Consider the following 21,093-nt stretch of genomic DNA (forward strand, 5'->3'; position numbering starts at 1 on the left):
GTGAGCGGGAGGGATCGCGGCCCCCTTCGGCCCCCTGGCTCGGGCTCTGCCCCGCCCCCCCGAGTGCGCGTGACCCCCCCGCCCCCGCCGAGTGCGCGTGGCCCGGCCCCCGCCCGCTCCCGCAGGATGTACCGCAAGGAGCGGAGCGTCCCGCTGAAGAGCAGCAGCTCGGCGCTGTACAACAACCTGAGCGTGCTGCCGCTGCGCGACAAGCCGCTCACCTACTTCGCCGCCGTGCACGGCAGCACCGTCAGCCTGGCCAGCGCCGCGGCCGACGGGCTCAGCGTCTCCCACCGCCAGCTGCAGGCCAAGGAGGGCGGCCTGGCCGTCAGCGCCTCCATCGTCACCCAGGTAGGGGCGCCCGGGAGCCCCCGCTCCCCGGGGCAGGGCTGGCGCTCGCAGGGCGCCCCTGCCCACGGGGCCTGAGTTCGGACCCGTAGCCAAGGGCAGCTCCCGCCAGCTCGGACACGCCCCTAAGCCCGGCCCGGCCCGAGGGGAGCAGTAGGGGCCGGGGACCAGGCCCTGGAGCGGGCCGGGCTAGGGAGGCCGGCGGGCACAGACCCAGAGCAGCTGGCTGGTTAGGGCTCGCGGCAGCGTAAGAAAGGGCTCCTGGGTTCTCCCCGAGTCTGCCCTAACTCACGGTGGGCTCATGACTCGGCCTCACTTCCCCTGCCCTTCCTTGGGGAGAACAGCTCTCTCCTTCCTCCCCGGGAGGCCACAACCGCCTTGGTCGGACTCCGGGGGCAGTTTAGGGTCAAGCCAGGGCCACCCCGAAACGTCTCCAATCCAGCCAGCATTGCACGTCAACCACATTGCCCCCAAACACTGCCTAGACCAACCTCCTCCCCCCACTTGGTACTGGAGGAGCCCTAAGCTTGGGGAGAGGGGTCTTCACAGATTGTCTCTAGCTTCTAGGAGCCTATGTGCCAGCTTTAACTCTTGACCCTGTCTCCTGGAGAGCAGTGCAGGCTTCTTGCTCCTCTCCCCTCTCTGCCTGGCCCTCGCTGACCTGCTTTCCTAGATTGTAAGGCCAGAGGAGACCAGTGTGGTCAGCTAGTCTGACTTCCTGTATGACACGGGCCAGAGATCTGCCCCACAATAATTCCTGGAGCAGAGCTTTTAGAAAAACAGCAGTCTTGATTTAAAAAATCACCAGTGATGGAGAATCCACTTCACACCTTGGGAAATTGTTCCCATGGTTAATTACTCTCACTGTTAAAAAAAATACGCCTTATTTCCAATATGAATTTGTCTAGTTTCAACTTTCAGCCATTGGATCATGTCATACCTTTCTCTCCTAGATTGAAGACCCCATTACTAAGTATTTGTTCCCCATGTAGGTACTTTAATCAAGTCATCTCTTAACTTTCTCTTTAAGCTAAATAGATTGAGCTCCTTAACTATCATTAAATGGCATCCTAATCCTGTAATCATTCCTGTGTCTCATCTCTGAATCCCTCCCAATTTATCAACATCCTTTTTGAATGGTGAGCACCAGACCTGGACACGGTATTCCAGCAGCAGTCATGCCACTGCCAAATAGAGTGGTAAAATAACCTCTCTAGCATTTACGTATCCCAGAATTGTATTAGACGTTTTGGCCACAGTGTTGCACAGGGAGCTCATGTTCAGCTGATTCGCTACCACCCCCCCAAATCTTTTTCAGAGTCACTGCTTCCCAGGATAGTCTCCCAACCTGTAAGTACAGCCTGCATTCTTTGTTCCCAAGTGTATGCATTGAACCGTATTAAAACACACATTGTTTGTGGCATCCGGTGTACCAAGAGGGCTAGATTGCTCTGTATGAATGACCTGTCCTCTTCATTGTTTACTACTCCCCTAATTTTTGTGTCATCTGCAGATTTTTATTAGTGTTCCTAACAAACGTGTTAAGTAACATAGGGCTAAGAACTAATCCCTGCAGGACCCCTCTGGAAACACACTCGGTTGGTGACTATTTTCATTTACAGGTATATTTTGGGACCCATCAGTTAGCCAGTTTTTAATCCATTTCATGTGTGTCATGTTCATTTGATGTCATTCTAGTTTTTTAATCAAAATGTCATGTGGTACCAACTCAAACACCTTACAGCAGTCTAAGTATATTACTTCAACACTATTACGTTTATCAACCAAACTTGTAATCTCATCAAAAAAAATATCAAGTTAGTATGACAGGATCTGTTTTTCCATAGAATTCCATTAATTATATTACTCTCTTTTAGTTCATTATTGATTAAGTACTCTATCAGTTGCTCCATTATCTTGCCTGGGATCAATATAGGCCTATCAGCCTGACAATTACCCGAGTCATCCTGTTTACCTTTTTAAAAATTGGCACATAGCTTTCTTCTGGAACTTCCCAGTGTGCCAAGACTCTTTTTTTTTTAAAAAAAAAATTCAACATGAATGGTCCAGTGAGCGCCTCAGCCAGCTCTTTTAAAACTCCTCGATGCACATTTTCTGGGCCAGCTGATTTAAAAGTGGCTTGTTTTAGTAGCTTCTGTTTAATATCCTCCAGAGATACTGACAGAAAGGAGTGTTATCACTGTATGATGAGACTGCATCATCTTTTCTTTCCCCTCAAATACAAAACAGAAATATTTATTGAACACGTCTGCCTTTTTTGCATTAATATTGATAATTCTACCATTTCCATCTAGTAGTAGATCAGGGATCTCAAACTCAAATCACCACGAGGGCCACATGAGGACTAGTACATTGGCCCGAGGGCCGCATCACGGACACCTTTTCATATAAAGATACAAAAGTGCTGCCCCAACTCCGTCCCTTCCATGAGGCCCCGCCCCTTCCCCACCCCTATTCCAACCCCTTCCCCAAAGTCCCCACCCCACCTCCGCCCCCTCCCTGCCCCTATTCCAACCCCTTCCCCAAATCCCCGCCCCTGCCCCGCCTCTTCTCTGCCTCCTCCCCTGAGGTCACGGCTCCCTGCTCCTCCCCACTCCCTCCTGGAAAGCGCTAAGCGCCGCCAACAGGTGTTTGATGGCGGGAAGCGCCTGGAGGCAGGCAGAGGAGCGGGGATGCGGCACGCGGGAGCGAAGGGGAAGGGGAGCTTGATGGCCGCAGGAAAAAGCTCTGCGGGCTGCATGTTTGAGACCCTGTAATAGACCAATACCATTGTCAGGATTCTTTTTGTTCCTAATATATTTTTAAAACTCCTTATTGTTCTTAACTTTGCTGGCCATATATTTTTTCCTTGTGTCCTTTGAGTTCCCGTATCAATTTTCTACAATTTTTCACTTCTGATTTATATTTATTACTATCAACTTCTCCCTTCTTCCCTTTGTTATATATTACAGCTGCCTTCGCTTCCCCTCTAAACCTGGTTGGTTTTTTTTAAACCAGCACAGCCTTCTTCCTCAAGTGTGGCTTTTGGGCATCTAGTAAGGTGTTCTTAAATGATTCTCAATCATCATTCACACTTTTTGGGTTAAATTCTTCCTCCCAGCTAATTTGGCCCATAATCATTTTCAGCTTTGTGAAATTGGCCTTATTAAAGCACCAAGTATATCTATTACTGGTCTGGACTTTATTCTGTTTGTACATTATAAATGGGATCAAGTCATGATCATTTGTGCGTAAGCTACCATTAACTTGTAGTTCTGTGATCAGTTCCTCTTTAGCTGTTAGGATAAGGTATAATATAGAATTACCCTGTGTTGACTGCAACAACTCCTTTCCCTTTCAGGCCTCCTGGTGTGTCCTGCCCTCTCGAGTTCTCCTGGTCCTGACCTCTCAGAAAGGCATCCAGGTAAGAGTGCTTCCTTTTCTAGGCTCTGGGAAGGGAGTGGGCGGGGCCTGTGGTGGAGAGCTCTGTCTGAACAAGGCCAGTCTTCTGAGCTGCAGGAAGGTCAATGGAGGCATGTCATAGGGCATGACTGCCCCATAGTACCCTCTGCTGGGGAAGTCTGGCTCTGCAGGCACTTCCTGCCTCAGTTTCCCTTCACCAGGGTTTTCTGTCTCTCCCAGCATTTCACATGGCTCAGGCCTCCAGCTGGGTCATTCTCACAGTGCAGTCCCCTTCCAGGGTAACAAAAGTCCCAAACAAACAAAAGATTTTTTTCCATCCACTTGGGCCCCTCTTCAGCCCAGCCTTCAGGCTCTGTTCCCTGTCCCTTCTCAGTTTTCTCTAATCTCCTCGTTCTGAGATAGAGCACTGCTTCCCTGCACTCCTTCGTCAAGGACACAGCTTGCCTTTGCCTGTCAATCCTCAATCAAACTGTGTTCTCTCTGCCCTCTTATAAGGCTCAGGGGTTTCAGGCTGTCAGCCCAAGTAGTCCAGCCATCTAATTATGGCACAGGCACGGGGTGCTGGAGCTATGGGTGTGGCCCCTGGCTTGAAGCAATAATAGCAACCAAACACCTAGCTCCCATCACGTCTGGGTTTAGAGTGTTGTTCACTGGCTTTCAGCACTCCCCCTGTAAAAACTCTTCCCATGCCCCTGCACAGATGCGGCTGGTTGAACAGGGCTGGCTAGCCCCAGGCCTCCTGGCCCATCTTGGCAGCTACCTGTTACAAGGTGCCTTCTGGAGGTCCTTGTGTCAGGGACTTTGAGGGCCCCAGGTCACAGGGTGCCTCCCCCCTCTCTGGAAAGCTTTGTGGGGGCAGCACTCGGGGTTTCTCCTGATGGCTTCAGGCTCATCGACCCCACCCGGAAGTGACTCTGCTGCGAGCTGACCAGGTGTTTTCACTCCCCAGATGTATGAGTCAGATGGCTCCATCATGGTTTACTGGCATGCCCTGGATGCCTTGGAACCACCGCCAGGTAAAGATAGATCCCAGCTGGGGGCAGTGATGCAGCAGGAGCCTCGGGAGGAGGGCTCTGCAGAGCTCTCCCTCCTGCCAACAACTACCCTGGAAGGGCGGGATGAACCATGGTCATGGATTTTGTGTGGCACAGTTTGGCTTCTTCCACCCCAGGAGCCAATAGCCCATGGGGGGTTCTGGCCCAGGGATCCAGCAGAAGGGAGGATGTTTTATTTAGGAATTAATTCCAGGATGTCTATTGCCCATGTCGTGCAGGAGATCAGACAAGGTGACCCCAGTGTTCCCTTCTGGCTGGACGATGTGTAGTTTCTCTGTGATCTGGCCTTAAATCAGGGTGTCTGGATCCCTCATACCTTGTGGCCCTGATTTCAAAGTATCCCCCTTGTGGCCTGGGGTCTCCATCGAGCTTTGGGGTAGGAGCTGCTGCAGGGGTGTAATGGGGCTTTCATTTCCTTCCAGCCCAGGCAGTGTTTGCTCGAGGGATTGCTGCAGCCAGTGGGCGCTTCATCTGTGTGGGTGAGTGGGGTAGGGAAACCGGAGGCTGGGGAAGGGAGTGAGGGGCAAGGAATAGGATCTCTGGTATCTACAGGTGCAGCAACTGGGCGCCTAATCTTCTGCATGGTAGGGCTGAGGCCAGGTGGGCAGGGGAGGAGAGGTCTGGGATTAGCGGGGAAGCAGAGGGGCTGCATACAGCAGCTGGGTGAGGGGCTGGGCTGTGGATGTGCTGCACTAGGGACACTTGGGCCCGGGAGGATGGGAGTGGAGTGTGTGGGGAATGGGAAGAAGGGTCTATTCAGGCTCCTGAAGCTGAAGGAGTTATTGAGGTGAGGGCTGAGGACCTGGTTTGGGGTGGGGAGTGTGGAGACTGGTTCCCAGAGGCAGGAAGACCAGGAGGCTGGTTCCTAGAGCAGAGTGGGTCGGGGTCTGAGAACTGACTGCCAGTGACATCTCCCTTGCTTCTCACAGGGACTTCATCGGGACTGGTGCTGGTGTTTGACATCCCCAGCAAGGGAACAAACATCACACTGAGCAAAGTCCTGGAGGAGCATCGCGACTCCATCACTGACATCGCCTCGGAGGTCGGGGAGAACCCGGTATGGAGCCCCCGGCACCGCGCACAGCTCCTATCCCAGGCTCAGCACGAATGGATGGCTGCCCAGGCCAGGCCACATGGCTTACAGCCGGGTTGCAAAATGCCAGGGCAGCTAGTTGGGCCCCTCCTTCCTTGGGGGATGCCTACAGCCAACTGGAAACCAGTCTGTCAGCCCTTCCTCTTTCCCATGTGCTTCCCACTGGGGGAGACTCAGAGCTGAGGCCCCACCTGCTCTGCCTGGACACTAATGATGCCAGAGCCCTTCCTGGGAGAGCCCAGACCAATACCTTTTGCGCCGAGGCTTTCCAGTGGCCAGGGTGGTCCTTACTGTGCACCGGAGGTCAGTAAAGACGCCTCACTCCCACCCAGCCACAGCAAAGACAGAGCTCGTTGATCCCTCCCAGGGCGGGTATAGTCCCTGCAGGATGGGTACAGTAGGTGGCTCAAACCCTACTCTCTGTTCTCTTATGCCTCTCTAGTCCATGTGGAGCATAGGGCCTTCACCACAGCTGTCCTTCCTTGCCAGTCTCCTGCCACAATGTTAGCTTTTTTTCATATCACTTGAATAGTTTTCAATTCTGCTTCTGTTATCCTTGGGCTACCTCGTTGCCTTTTGCCCTAGGGGTTCCAGTTCAGTGCCTCTCTTGTTACATTATGCAGGTCCTTGCTCCATGAATGTCCAAGCCAACTCCATTTTTGTTAGTTTTTGTTTCGTCCTCCTCCAGAGTTCTTTGTTCGTGATTTTTTCTGGCTATCTGATATAGAGGGTTTGTCTAAGGCAACTGAGAACTTGGAGTTTAGATAGTAAGATCTTAATATGTCTCCAGGTTTCAGTGCCATATAGTAAGACCAACTTTACAATGATGTTAAATATTCAAAATTTAGTTTGGAGGCAAGATTTCTGTTTCTCCAGATTGGCCTTAGAGATACAAAGGCCACTCTGGCTCTTGCTATTCTGGCTGTAATGTCTTTGTCTGCTCCATCTCTTCTACTTGCAGTGCTGCCAAGATACATAAAATATCAGACCTCTCTCCCATGTCGGTCCCAGAAAGTAGTGTTGGTGTTTCTTGTTGTGTGTCGATTCTCATGGTTTGAGTTTTCTCGGTGTTGATTTTCAACCCTCCTAATTGTGCACAGGCGTAGAGATTATTTGTTTTAGCTTGTATGTCTCTATGGGTGCAGGATAGCAAGTTGAGGTTATCTGCAAGATCAAGGTCCTCTGACTTCTGTGTGAAAGTCCATTGTCTCCCCCTTGGTTGTTCTGTGGTCTCTCATTATCCAATTCACTACCAGTAAAAAGATCACAGGTGACACAAAGTCCTTGCCTGATGCCCATAGTAACCTTGAATGGTTCAGTCAGTTCACTGTCATGTATTGCCTGGCAGGTCATATTTTCATAGACGCTCTGAATGATGCTCACAAATTTCTGAGGCTTTCCATAGTGGCGTAGCAGCTTCCATAAACCTGTTTTATCCATGGCATCAAATGGTGTGGATTTTTGGAAATCCACACCATTCATATGAAGTGATGACTGCCATTCAATCAGCAGTTCTGTGATGATATGTAAAATTACTATTGGATCATACATGATTTCTCCTGTCCAAACCCTGCCTGTTCTTGTCATAACCTTGAATCTACCCCTTTCTTTACTCTGTCTAGAATAGTACATTTGAACACCTCACTTGGGATACACAACAATTGAATGCTGCCCCTCTGGTTTTTACACTGATTGAGGTCTCCTTTCTTGAACACCTTCACCATAGGACCCTTTTCCCATTCATTTGGTATTTGCCCATCTCTTTTGTAAGAGGCCTATCAAAATGGCTGCTGTGTTCTTCACACCAGCTGTAAGAACCTCCTTTGGAAAGTTATCTAGATCTGTTGCCTTTTTGCTTTTTAATCAATTGACTGCCCTCTCTGCTTCTGCTCTGGGGAGAGGTCCTCGTTCCATGCCCAGATCTTCTCCTCCTCTCTAGCTAGGGGATTGGCCACCGGCTCACCATTCAATGGCTGCCATCACCAAGCTAAAACAGATGACAACACAACAAGAGTTTAGAATTGTGCTAGCAAATAGATACCAGATGTTTGAAGATGTGGGAATGGTAGACAGCAAATGGAAACAGCTAAAGGAAACTTTCACCAAAACTTTTGCAGTGCTGGGATTCGGGAAGAATCATCCCAACAAATGGTTATTGGAGGAGACATCGCAGAAAATAGGAGAGAAACGCAAAACTAAACTGAAACAAGAACAAGCGACTCCAGGAGGAACGTGCCGTAAAGAACAAAGAGAGCGAAAAGAGTGCTGGGAAAGACAAACAGGTTCACAGCACTAAACGACATGAAGACACTGTCCATCGTTAGACAGTTGTCAGGAGGAAAATAACAATAGCAACTGACCAGCTCAAGACAATGAGGACAGCTTAACAATAAAGACATTGGAACAATTACATCGATGGATACAGCACTTTAGTCAGCTACTTAGCCTAAGCCCTGTGCCAGCACCGGTCTCTCAGCCAGCTGGGGATATGAAAGCCTCCCTGGACTCAAGGCCATTTATTAGAGAGGCCATTTATTATCCACTCCCTCAGTGTCTCTCCCTCATCACCCTTAACCAGAGCTCCTGCATCCCTGTCTCGCCTCACATGTTCCCACTGGGGCCATTGTTCATTCCAGAGACGGCAGCCAGTAAAACCCTTTGGGATGAAAGAGCAAGAGACGGCTCAAATCCACAGTCACCTGGCACGTGGGTGTCCCTATGCTGCATAACACAGCACCCCTCAGATCCTCGTGCTCCTAAAGCCCAGGCCCTGCCCACTGGAACCAGAGGAGAGTCTCCATTCGCTGTTCGCAGGATAGGGGAGGTGACACACAGCTGAACAGTTCTCAGTCCACCCACTAGAGGACAGCAACATGCACCAGCTCATTAGTTATTTGGAGAAGGACGGGTCAGTGTCCGTTTTCTGGGAGCTCATTGGCTGAGAAGAGTAGGTTGTAAAGCAACTTTACTGCACTTCTGGGAAAGAGCTATTTGGTGACTGATTACTCTGTAGTATCCTTCCTAATTGCTGACTTCCCCATGCTCTGATTGGCTGAGAGGGGTCCCATGGCACGGCACTGACGTTCTCCTCCCGTTGCAGGGTGGGGCTGCTGACCTGGTGACTGCGGATGACTCTGGGGCTCTGTGTGTCTGGAGGTCCAAGGAGGAGTTCTCCCTGCTCACCAAAATCTCTGCCTTTGGGTAAGGCCGGGCAGGGGGCTCCCACAGCTCCTTGGGGCAGTGAGATGAGCCTAGCGTCCTCCCCCTGGGCCCTGCTAGAGGTGGGCCCCAGGTGAGGGGGGAGGAATACCTGCAGAGAGGTCACTCTGATGCAGTGGGGACAGTGTGTTGGGGGGGGAGGGGGAAGCCCAGAACTACCCCGGCCCCCCACCAAGTGGAGCGAGTGTGGCTGACGCGTCTTCTTTGTGCCCAGGTGGACCTGCTCCTCGGTGAAGCTGTGGAACGGGGTCATTGCTGCTGGCTATGGGAATGGGCAGATCCGGCTGTACGAGGCCTCGAGCGGGGCCCTTCATGCCACGGTCAGCGCCCATGCTCGCTGGATCTACGCCCTGGACCTGGCACCCCTGACGGGGAAGGTAAACCTGCCCAAGGCCTCCCAGGCAGTCCCCCAGCTGCACAGCGCCCCCTGCCTGCCTGCCAGCCAGCCAGCCAGCCTTCTGAACCCAGCCTGGCTCATCTCCTCTGCCTGCCTGAATCCTCCACTCTGGCTGGGACGAGCTGCAGCTCCCACACTAGCCAGCAGGGGGCACACACATACCATTGCATTCTGCTGCCCTCTGCCCCAGGTGGTGCCTGCTGTCCTGCCCCAGGGAGAGAGGCCCCAGCCCCAGAGCCAGTGGGCCAAGGAATCATAGAATCATAGAATATCAGGGTTGGAAGGGACCCCAGAAGGTCATCTAGTCCAACCCCCTGCTCGAAGCAGGACCAATTCCCAGTTAAATCATCCCAGCCAGGGCTTTGTCAAGCCTGACCTTAAAAACCTCTAAGGAAGGAGATTCTACCACCTCCCTAGGTAACGCATTCCAGTGTTTCACCACCCTCTTAGTGAAAAAGTTTTTCCTAATATCCAATCTAAACCTCCCCCATTGCAACTTGAGACCATTACTCCTCGTTCTGTCATCTGCTACCATTGAGAACAGTCTAGAGCCATCCTCTTTGGAACCCCCTTTCAGGTAGTTGAAAGCAGCTATCAAATCCCCCCTCATTCTTCTCTTCTGCAGACTAAACAATCCCAGCTCCCTCAGCCTCTCCTCATAAGTCATGTGCTCTAGACCCCTAATCATTTTTGTTGCCCTTCGCTGGACTCTCTCCAATTTATCCACATCCTTCTTGTAGTGTGGGGCCCAAAACTGGACACAGTACTCCAGATGAGGCCTCACCAGTGTCGAATAGAGGGGAACGATCACATCCCTCGATCTGCTGGCTATGCCCCTACTTATACATCCCAAAATGCCATTGGCCTTCTTGGCAACAAGGGCACACTGTTGACTCATATCCAGCTTCTCGTCCACTGTCACCCCTAGGTCCTTTTCCGCAGAACTGCTGCCTAGCCATTCGGTCCCTAGTCTGTAGCGGTGCATTGGATTCTTCCATCCTAAGTGCAGGACCCTGCACTTATCCTTATTGAACCTCATCAGATTTCTTTTGGCCCAATCCTCCAATTTGTCTAGGTCCTTCTGTATCCTATCCCTCCCCTCCAGCGTATCTACCACTCCTCCCAGTTTAGTATCATCTGCAAATTTGCTGAGAGTGCAATCCACACCATCCTCCAGATCATTTATGAAGATATTGAACAAAACCGGCCCCAGGACCGACCCTGGGGCACTCCACTTGACACCGGCTGCCAACTAGACATGGAGCCATTGATCACTACCCGTTGAGCCCGACAATCTAGCCAGCTTTCTACCCACCTTATAGTGCATTCATCCAGCCCATACTTCTTTAACTTGCTGACAAGAATACTGTGGGAGACCGTGTCAAAAGCTTTGCTAAAGTCAAGAAACAATACATCCACTGCTTTCCCTTCATCCACAGAACCAGTAATCTCATCATAAAAGGCGATTAGATTAGTCAGGCATGACCTTCCCTTGGTGAATCCATGCTGACTGTTCCTGATCACTTTCCTCTCATGTAAGTGCTTCAGGATTGATTCTTTGAGGACCTGCTCCATGATTTTTCCAGGGACTGAGGTGAGGCTGACTGGCCTGTAGTTCCCAGGATCCTCCTTCTTCCCTTTTTTAAAGATTGGCACTACATTAGCCTTTTTCCAGTCATCCGGGACTTCCCCCGTTCGCCACGAGTTTTCAAAGATAATGGCCAAGGGCTCTGCAATCACAGCCGCCAATTCCTTCAGCACTCTCGGATGTAACTTGTCCGGCCCCATGGACTTGTGCACGTCCAGCTTTTCTAAATAGTCCCTAACCACCTCTATCTCCACAGAGGGCTGGCCATCTCTTCCCCATTCTGTGATGCCCAGCGCAGCAGTCTGGGAGCTGACCTTGTTAGTGAAAACAGAGGCAAAAAAAGCATTGAGTACATTAGCTTTTTCCACATCCTCTGTCACTAGGTTGCCTCCCTCATTCAGTAAGGGGCCCACACTTTCCTTGGCTTTCTTCTTGTTGCCAACATACCTGAAGAAACCCTTCTTGTTACTCTTGACATCTCTTGCTAGCTGCAGCTCCAGGTGCGATTTGGCCCTCCTGATATCTTTCCTACATGCCCAAGCAATATTTTTATACTCTTCCCTGGTCATATGTCCAACCTTCCACTTCTTGTAAGCTTCTTTTTTATGTTTAAGATCCGCTAGGATTTCACCATTAAGCCAAGCTGGTCGCTTGCCATGTTTACTATTCTTTCGACTCATTGGGATGGTTTGTCCCTGTAACCTCAACAGGGATTCCTTGAAATACAGCTGAGGGAATAGAACTGCCTCAGCTGCTGCATGCAGCAGGCTTCACCCGTGCTGGGAGGCTCTGCTCCCTGCACAGTGGGCCCGAGCTCAGAGCCCCCCAGCCTCCCCGGGAGCCTGCAGCCCCCCTCACCGCCTCTGTTCTGCTTCCCACTGCAGCTGCTGTCGGGTGCCGAGGATTCCTATGTCCAGATCTGGAAACTCAGCCGGAGCCCAGACACCGGGGACATTGAGGTGAGGAGCCAGTGCTGTGATGTCCACACACCCCTGCAGAGAACCGTGGGGGCTAATGATCTGAGCATGGGGCTAAGAGCCAGGAGCTCCTCCGTTCCAGTCCTGGCTCTGCCGCGGACTCTCAGTGCAATCTTCAGCCAGTCACTGCTCCGTTGTGCCTCAGTTTCCCCCCTGTGAAATTCCACCACTGCCACAAGGAGCTGCGAGGCTGAGCTGGGACTAGGTGGTCTAGTGGAGCAAAAAGGCCACAGAGGATCCTGGGGCAAGAATAGGTGAGGGGCCTGGGCCCCCTTCCTGATTCCAAAAGCCACCTTCCTCACAGCCCCAGTCCAGCTCACCACTGCCCCTGCCTAGTGCCCTCAATCCATGCACCCCTCCAGGGCTTTTAGCTCCCCTCCTGCCCCCACTGCTCTGATCCACCCCCCAGCTGTGGTTCAGAGGTCCCCACTAGTCTCCTCCAGCTCTGCATCAACCCCTGCCCACTCCCCTATCCTCCTGGCTCTGATCCAAACTCCCCAAGCTGCCCTCCAATCCCCATTCCCCACCCTCAACAGCTCTACCCAGTTTTGATCTAGCTCCCCCTCCCCCAACCCTCCCAAATTCCCCGCACTTCCATGCTGCACACAAAACAGCCAATGCTTTTACCTTGCCCTCTGACTCTGGGGGGGCTGTCTGACCCACACCTAGAACCTCCCCACTCCCCTGCATGTTCCCCCACACTACGATTCCCCACACCTCTGCACCTCTTTGCCAGTTGCTGGTGCCAGAGGGGCCCCCTTATCCCAGCCACCCTCCTGCCCCATGGGGCCAGCTTGTCCTACTCTCCCGGCAGCCCCTCAGTGGGGCCCCCATAACTCCGCGGGCCCTGGCGTGACCACACCCCTTGTGCTATTCCAGTTCTGTCACTGAGGTGCTGAGTGTGATCTCCTCCTCTTCCCTCCACAGGGCCCGCCCTGCTACCCCCGCCCCCAGCCTGCACCTCTGTCAGCTCCCCATAGCTGCTCTGTCTGCCCCTGCTCTCCCCCTCTTCCACTGACCACATCCTCCTCCCCACTGAAATCCCTCTGAGCCGACTGGCTGGCAGCCTGAGGAGGCCGTGCTGTGCCTCCCTTTCCCTTGGTGCTGCCTCAGGCCTGGGGCTGGTGTTGCAGCAAGGGAGGGGCTGGATGCTGGGGAGGGGAGAGAGACCCCAAGCATGGTTCTTGTATCCCTGTGACATTCCAGCCCCCAACGTTCAGACGAAACACGGCCGTGTCCTCTTGCTGCAGCCTGCAGGGGGCGCCTGCACTCGAGGGGGCCTAGTGCCCGTCCCCCTGGGGGAGTGCGGGAGTCCAGGCGAGGCTGCTGTGGGGAAGCCTGTCTAGTCCCCGGGGCCCGGCTGGGCTGCGTGGTCCAAGGGTGCTCTCTCCTGCCCCCTGCAGATCGAGCACTGCCACTCGGAGTGCGTGCCTGACACCCAGCTCTGCGGCGCCCGCTTCTGTGACCCCGAGGGAAACTCCTTCGCTGCGACCGGCTACGACCTCAGCGAGATCGTCCGCTATGGCCAGGTCTAGGCTGCCCCGCCGCAGGGGGGCTTTGAGCGCAGGGCAGGCGGTTCCCATGGGGGGGGCAGGGAGGTACCTGCAGGCACTGTACTGCTGCAGCATGTTCCAGCCCCCCCGCTAATGGGGCACTGCAGCTGTGACACCGGGCCTCTGTGCAGAGACCCCTGGCTCCTGTTTACAGGGGCTGGGGCAGCAGCATGTGGCTGAGGATGCCCCCACCTGGGTGGAGATCAGACATAGTTGGGGGAGCTGAATCGTCCAGAGCTGGGTGGGAACCCCCTCTGATCTGGGGGAGATCCCCCATTGACATGGGGGGACATGCACAAAGAATGGGGGGTGGCGCTGCAGTGACTAAACGGACTCAAAACTCAAACTTCAGAGTCTCTTTGGCCAGACACCTGCTCACACCCCCTGGCTGCTCATCGCCCCCCCCGCCTCCATGTCCATGATGTTTCTTCCCTATGGGCAGGCAGCTGCTGTCACCTGCCTGTGGCTGCTCTGTCATGCTGCGCCCCTTGCCCAAGGCCCCTGCAGGCTGTGATCGCCTCTGCTCCTGTATGGAGACCAGAGCCTGGCAAGGTGCAGAGCTGGGCCTCCCCCAGGCAGGCCCTGATTTGTGGGGTAGGGGTACAGTAGCTGAGGAGGTGTCATCCCTCATTCTGAGGCAGGGGCAAATGAATCCCTGGTCCTGTGGGGCCCACCCAGCTCCTTTCCTCCTCTGAACTTGGGCTGCAGAGAGCTCTCGCTGAGGCACAGACCCAGGGCCTCTGCACGGCACCTGGGTCCGTGCCCTGGGGCGCCCGGGGCAGTCTCACCACTCTGCTCTCCAGGTCACTGTAGCATCCCCGGGGCCATAATCTCACCTCAGCCTCAGCACAGCTCCATGTCTGTGTCGAAGCTCCTGATGCTACTGGGGCATTGCGCAGCTTCTGAGCAGGCCCCAAGCTCGGAGCAGTCGGCACTGAATGCGGCTGGCAGCATGAGAGGCAGCGTGTCCGAGAACACACAGCACTTGACTGGGACTCAGGAGACCTGGGTCTATTCCTGGCTCTGCTGCATGACCTTGGGCAAGATGGTGCTCTGTGCCTCAGTTTCCCCATTTGTAAAATGGGGACAACCACGCTACCTTCCTGTGTCAAGCATGGTGAGACCTACAGCCGGAAAGTGCTAGATAAGAGCTAATACCATTAGCTGAACAGATGTGGTTTTCATAGAATCATAGAATCTCAGGGTTGGAAGGGACCTCAGGGGGTCATCTAGTCCAACCCCCTGCTCAAAGCAGGACCGATCCCCCATAGTTGCCCCAGATCCCTAAATGGCCCCCTCAAGGACGGAACTCACAACCCAGGGTTTAGCAGGCCAATGCTCAAACCACTGAGCTATCCCTCCCCCCAACTTTGCCCTCAGCTGCCTAGAGGGGGTGCTATCTCAGTAACCACCCAGCTGGGGACAGGCAGGGCGCATCTGTTGACTGCCCTGGACTGACATGGGAACAGCTGCTGCGCTCAGCTCCCACTGCAGCCTCCCCCAGGGCAAGGAAGCTGCAGGAGGCAGGCTCCCCCCAGGAGCCCCTCACGGGCTGGATTGTCCCTGCATGCACCCTGCCCCAGGCTTCGCTCTGGCTCTCAGCCCCGGATACTGCCCCCTGAAGAGCTGCAGGGAGGAGACTGCAGTTTTGGGGCTTGGAGCTGGCATGGCCTGGCTGAGGGGAGGCAGGGGCTATATGTAGCCCCTCTCCAAGGGGAGGGTGATATGCCCCTTTGGGCACAGGCTACAGCCCCTGCTGCCCCAGCCTGCCAGGAAGGCTCTCAGGTGACAGTGTTTGAGGCTGTGTGTGGAAACACTTGTCAATCAGGGCAGGGGCCCCTCCTGCGGGGCAGTTTGTCTCAGAAAACCAGGGAAGCCAGCAAGCAGCACAGAGGCCCCTGGATGGCCCGAGAGGCCGACATTCTCCTGCTGTCGGGAAAAGTGCATGACATTTCCCTTCCTCCGCTGCTCATGGGCCAGCGCCGGCCCTGCAGCTGGACACACGGTGGGGGCCTCAGCCTGCCGCTAGCCTTTGGGGTCCTTTACTATAGTACCAATAGACCTAATTAGATACAGTGCTGAAATAGGGGGTTAACCCTGCTGTCTGGGCTAAGTCCTAGCTCTGATTACTCCTGTTCAGTGCCCCATAGCCCCTGTAGTGTGTTAAACGCAGCATGCTTTGACCCTGCCGTGTAGCGTTTGTGTGTGCGTGCTGTTAAACAGCTGCCAGTGCTCACCCTAGAGGTGGCTGCATTTCACCAGTGGGTGCATGTAGAATGCTGGAGGAGAAGTGAAACTTGCTGTCTCTCCTCCAACCCAGCCCTGCTGGCATTAGGCTTTGAAACCCTCGCCCCTCCCGAAACTGCCCCTGGGCCCATGCGTTGTCTGGGCCCCGGGCTCCATCATCCTTCTGCTGGGCCTGGCCCTAAAGCACGTGTGGGGGAGCTGGGGCATAGGGCCCTTGACACAGGTTCACTCTGGAGCCCAGGGCGCACGGCTGCTGCCATAAATCAGCTTGAACCCTCCCTCCTCGAGTGCCTGAGCTCATTTATTGGCGGGGGAGGGTCTCTGGGGCGAAGGTGGGGGAGCCTGCAGGAGAAGGTTGACGGGCTTTGGGGGTAGGTTGGGGAGCGGAGGGATCTTTCCTCTCGCTGCAGTGGAACCTGTGGAACTCCTTGCCAGGGGATGCTGTGAAGGCCACAAGTATAACAGGGCTCAAAAAAGAACTAGGTAAGTTACTGGAGGCTAGGTCCATTGCTGGCTGTTAGCCAAGACTCTCAGTGACACATGAGAAAAGACGGTTACTCACCTTCTTGTAACTGTTGTTCTTCAAGAGGTGGTGTTCACGTCCATTCCAGTCAGGTGTGCGCACCCCACGAACACAGTCAAACTTTTCCCCTCAGCCCCTCCTGTCAGGTCAGCTATAGAGCCCCCTGGAGTGGCGCCTTCTTGGCGCTCGATATATGACCCACCGACCCGACCCCACTTTGGTTCCTTCTTGCCGGCTACTCTGACAGAGGGGAAGGAGGGTGGGTTTGGAATGGACGTGAACAAGACATCTCGAAGAACAACAGTTACGAGAAGGCGAGTAACCGTCTTTTCTTCTTCAAGTGATTGTTCACGTCGCTTCCAATCAGGTGACTCCCAAGCTCTCCCATGGGGGTGGGTCTGGAGTTAAGGAATCGCTGATCGGAGCACTGCTCTACCTGAGAGCTGCGTCGTCTCTAGCATGCTGGGTGCTGGCATAGCTGTACCTTGTCCTTGTGGAAGGCGGGGGTCGGAGGTTAACGCTTTTAACTCCAACACTCTCATGGCCAATGTGAAGGCAACCAGAGAGATACAGAAGGGAACCTGTAGCCAGTGGCTTGAATGGGGCTCCCATAAGCCTAGCTACGACCAGGTTGAGGTTCCAAGCTGGTACCGGTGGGCGAGACTGAGGGTATAGCCGTTCCATGCTCTTAAGGAAACAGCCTACCATAGGGTTGACGAATATGGAGTGCCCCAACTCTCCCAGGTGGAACACGGGGATGGCCATGAGGTGTACCTGATGGATGATCCGGCCAGGCCTTGTTGCTTCAGATGCAGTAGATAGTTTAGGATGAATGGTATAGTTGCCCGAAGTGGGGATACGCGACTGTGAGCGCACCAGCCTGAGGGCCTTTTCAGTTTGGCCAGGTAAGTGGCCTTAGTGGAAGGTTTTTTGCTACCAACCAGCACCTCCCTCACTGATTCCGTGCATTGGCGCTCCATTGGGTTTAACCATGAAGCTTCCAAGCCATGAGATGGAGAGACTGGAGGTCTGCGTGAAGGAGGCGACCGAGGTCCTGTGTAATCAGAACGGGGAGGAGTGGCAGCACAATCGGGGTGTCATAGTGTACCAACGTTGGTGTGACCACGCAGGAGCCAGCAGAATTACCTCCGCCTTATCCCTGCAGATCTGGAGGAGAACCTTGTTGAGGAGTGGTATCAGAGAGAAGAGATACAGTAGATGGTTCCCCCAGTGCATCATGAACGCATCCGAGATTGATCCTGGGTTGTGTGTTTGGAAGGCGTGAAACATTGGATACTTCCTGTTGCTCCTGATGGCAAATAGGTCTACCCAGGAAAACCCCCACCTTTGGAAGATGTCGTGTATGACGTCTGGCCGGATGGACCACTCATGACTGCGGAACAACTGGCTGAGGTGGTCTGCAAGCTTGTTGCGTGCTCCCGGGAGACAGGACGCCTCTAGGTGGATGGAGCGAGCTACACAAAACTCCCACAGCTGGAGAGCCTGCTGACAGAGAGGGGAGGAGTGGACTCCGCCCTGCTTGTTTATGTAAAACATGGCGGTGGTGTTGTCGGTCAGCACCGCCACGCAGTGACCTCACAATATCGTATGGAAGGTCTGGCAGTTCCGTCTCACCACTCTGAGCTCCACCAGCCTAGGGTATCTAAGACTCGCACTGGTATTGTTACTACCGAGTCTAAACTGTCTCAACCCGGCTGATAAGCTGAAGCGAGCCACGCCTGGGCTGGCCTGACACTCAGCCTGGTGTGCCTGGCCACATAGGTGCATGCCGCCATGTGTCCCAGGAGGCTGAGGCCTGTCCTCGTGGTTGTGGTGGGGCATCGTCTGAGCACCTGAATGACGTGTGACAGTGTTTGGAATATGGGCTCTGGCAGGATAGCTTTTTCCTGAACCGAGTCCAGCGCTGCCCCGATGAATTCTATTTGTTGGGTGGGTGACAACATTGACTTGTCCACATTGAGGAGGAGACCTAGTCTCTGGAAGGTGTCTCTGACTAACCAGACCTGGGGCTCCACCTGCTCCCTAGAGCGCCCCCGCAGCAGCCAGTTGTCAAGGTAGAGATACGCCTGCCTCTTGCGGAGAAAGGCCGCGACCGCGGACATGCACTTGGTGGACACCCCAGGGGCTGTTGATAACCCGAACGGGAGCACCGTGAACTGATGATGTGTGCGGTTGACAACAAACCTCGGGAAGTGTGGTGAGGAGGCCAGATGGCCATGTGGAAGTACGTGTCTTTCATGTCGAGGGCAGCGTACCAGTCCCCCGGATCCAGGGAAGGGATAAGTGTGCTCAGGGAGACCAGTGGAACTTTAACTTCACCATGAACTGGTTGAGTCCTCGCAGGTCCAAGGTGGGTCTGAGACCCCCCTTGGCTTTGGGGATTAGGAAGTATCCGGAATAGAATCCCTTGCCCCTAAGCTCCTGAGGAACCTCCTCCTCTTCCGCTCCCGGGGCGAGGCGTGCCTGCACCTCCTGGATAAGGAGTTGCTCATAAGAGGGATCCCTGAAGAGGGAGGGAAAAGGGAGGTGGGAGGGAGGGGAGGAGCAGAATTGGAGAGAATATCCCACTTCTACTGTGTGAAGAACCCAGGGGTCTGATTTTTATATGGGACCACACAGTAGAAGTGGGATAGATGGTTCAGAAAGCGGGGGGAAGGATCCAGGATAGTGCCTGGTATGCCGTCCTCAGGCGTCCCTTCAAAACCCTTCCTTGGAGCCCGACAATGGCATGGTCGGGCCCTGCCCTTAGCCTGAGGGAGGGTTGGAAGGTCTACGTCTATTATTCCTGCCCCTATGGCACTATGTATCCTGCCTTGGGCGAGGCTTCTGCTGCTGTTGGGGTTGAGGCTTGAAGGGTTTTCTCTGGGTAGCAGGAGTGTGCATTCCCAGAGATTTCATAGTTGCCCTTGAGTCCTTTAGGCTGTGGAGCCTCGAGTCTGTCTGGTCCGAAAACAGCCCTGCACCCTCAAAGGGAAGATCCTGCAGGGTCTACTGAACTTCTGGGGGAAGCCCGGACACTTGGAGCAAAGCGGTTCTCCTCATGACTACCCCTGAGGAGGTACATGCCGCGGAGTCAGCCAAGTCGAGGGAGGCCTGCAGGGATGTCCTGGCTACTGCCTTCCCCTCCTGACCAGAGCCGAGAACTCAGCCTTTGACTCAGTGGGGAGCAACTCCTTGTATTTGGACATAGTTCCACAAATTAAAGTTATACCTGCTGAGGATAGCTTGTTGGTTAGCTATCGTCAGCTGTAGGCCCCCCTGTCACGGAGTCCCCAGGCGATGCTCCGGAACTGCTCCCTACGAAGCCAGGCGGGACTCTGGGGCAGTCTCCTTTCTGTGAGCAGACTGTCTGCAGGACACACGGCTCACACAGCTTCCACCTTCCTGGGTCTGACCTCAGAGCATTTGGCATCCTCTGCCCCTCCATGCTCTTCCCACAGCGAGTCCGCCCAGGCGGGGTCCTGGGGAAGCCAGAGGGTCCTGCCCCCCAACTTCGCAGTCAGACGGGACTCTCAGCCAGCCAGTAAAACAGAAGGTTTATTAGATGACAGGAACATGGTCTAAAACAGAGCTTGTAGGTGCAGAGAACAGGACCCCTCAGCTGGGTCCATTTTGAGGGGGCAGTGAGCCAGACAACCACGTCTCCACTTCACTCCATGTCCCCAGCCCCAAAACTGACTCCCCCTCCAGCTCCTCTGGGCTTTGTCCCTTTCCCCGGGCCAGGAGGTCACCGGATTCCTTTGTTCTCCAACCCTTTAGCTCTCACCTGGCAGGGGGGAAGGCCCAGGCCATCAGTTGCCAGGAAACAGGGTGTCAGCCATTCTCTGTGTGCAGACCCCTGCACACACCTGCCCTCTAGGGCTCTGCAACAATCATACACCCTTATCCCACCCCCTAGATACTTAAGAACTGCCTAGGGGAAACTGAGGCACCCCCACACTATTCAGAGGAAACATTAAGAAGAGTCCTGCTTTGTCACACCCCCCCGCAGCATACTTTTCTGCCAAAGAGGTCCATATGTTTGGCTTCTTTAGCCTTAGGAGCCAGTGCCTGCTGGCCCGGTGCTCCTTCTCATTTACGGCCAGGACCACCAGGGAGCAAGGGTGTGGGTGGGAGAATAAGAACTCATATCCCTTGGAGGGAACAAAGTATTTTCTCTCCACACTCCTGGCGGTGGGCAGAATGCAGGCTGGAGTCTGCCACACAGTATTATCATTGTTGTAAACAGTTTTAATGACCAGCAACGCCACTCCAGAATGTCCACCACTGGGTCCTCTGACTTGATGACTTCCTCCACCTGTAGGCCCATGTTACGGGTTAGGTTAGGGTTAGATGTCAGAGAACAGCTCCTGTGTTCCAGTGCCGTGTCTTGGTGCTGGCCAAGAGAGGGTGACAGTGATCAGCGCCGGAGACACAGATTGTCGAATGCCCTGGGCTAGGCAATCATGTACCAAGGCCAGTGCCGGGGGGTGTTGCAGTGATGTAGACCGGGAATGGTGCCAGGAATGGTGCTGGTCCGGTGACAAAGAGCATCATCATCGCAGGCTTGCCTCTAGATGGCACCCGCCTGGGCGGTGCTGGAGGTTTCTCTCTGACAGCTGGGGCTGAGGTGTAGTACTCTCTATAAGTTCCTTTGCAGTCTCAAAAGT

At 54.2% G+C, this 21,093-nt stretch overlaps 1 protein-coding gene across 1 annotated transcript; it reads left to right on the forward strand.

Moving 5' to 3' along the window:
- Positions 1 to 91: 91 nt before the first annotated feature.
- WDR54 (WD repeat domain 54) lies at positions 92 to 16,191 on the forward strand. The gene is made up of 9 exons (XM_074952034.1): positions 92 to 351; positions 3,710 to 3,772; positions 4,721 to 4,787; positions 5,249 to 5,305; positions 5,756 to 5,883; positions 9,020 to 9,120; positions 9,353 to 9,515; positions 12,008 to 12,082; positions 13,504 to 16,191. Exons 1-9 carry the CDS (start codon positions 127 to 129, stop codon positions 13,633 to 13,635), a joined length of 1,011 nt encoding a protein of 336 aa, XP_074808135.1. The 5' UTR covers positions 92 to 126; the 3' UTR covers positions 13,636 to 16,191.
- Positions 16,192 to 21,093: the final 4,902 nt, after the last annotated feature.

The sequence above is a fragment of the Natator depressus genome, chromosome 4, assembly GCF_965152275.1.
Source record: "Natator depressus isolate rNatDep1 chromosome 4, rNatDep2.hap1, whole genome shotgun sequence".
In the NCBI taxonomy this organism is placed as follows: domain Eukaryota; kingdom Metazoa; phylum Chordata; order Testudines; family Cheloniidae; genus Natator; species Natator depressus.

Coding starts and splice junctions, on each gene's coding strand:
- WDR54 (XM_074952034.1), top strand. CDS start 127: ATGTACCGCAAGGAGCGGAGCGTCCCGCTGAAGAGCAGCAGCTCGGCG. Junction 4,788..5,248: donor TGCCTTGGAACCACCGCCAG/GTAAAGATAGAT, acceptor ATTTCCTTCCAG/CCCAGGCAGTGTTTGCTCGA. Junction 5,884..9,019: donor CGGAGGTCGGGGAGAACCCG/GTATGGAGCCCC, acceptor CTCCCGTTGCAG/GGTGGGGCTGCTGACCTGGT.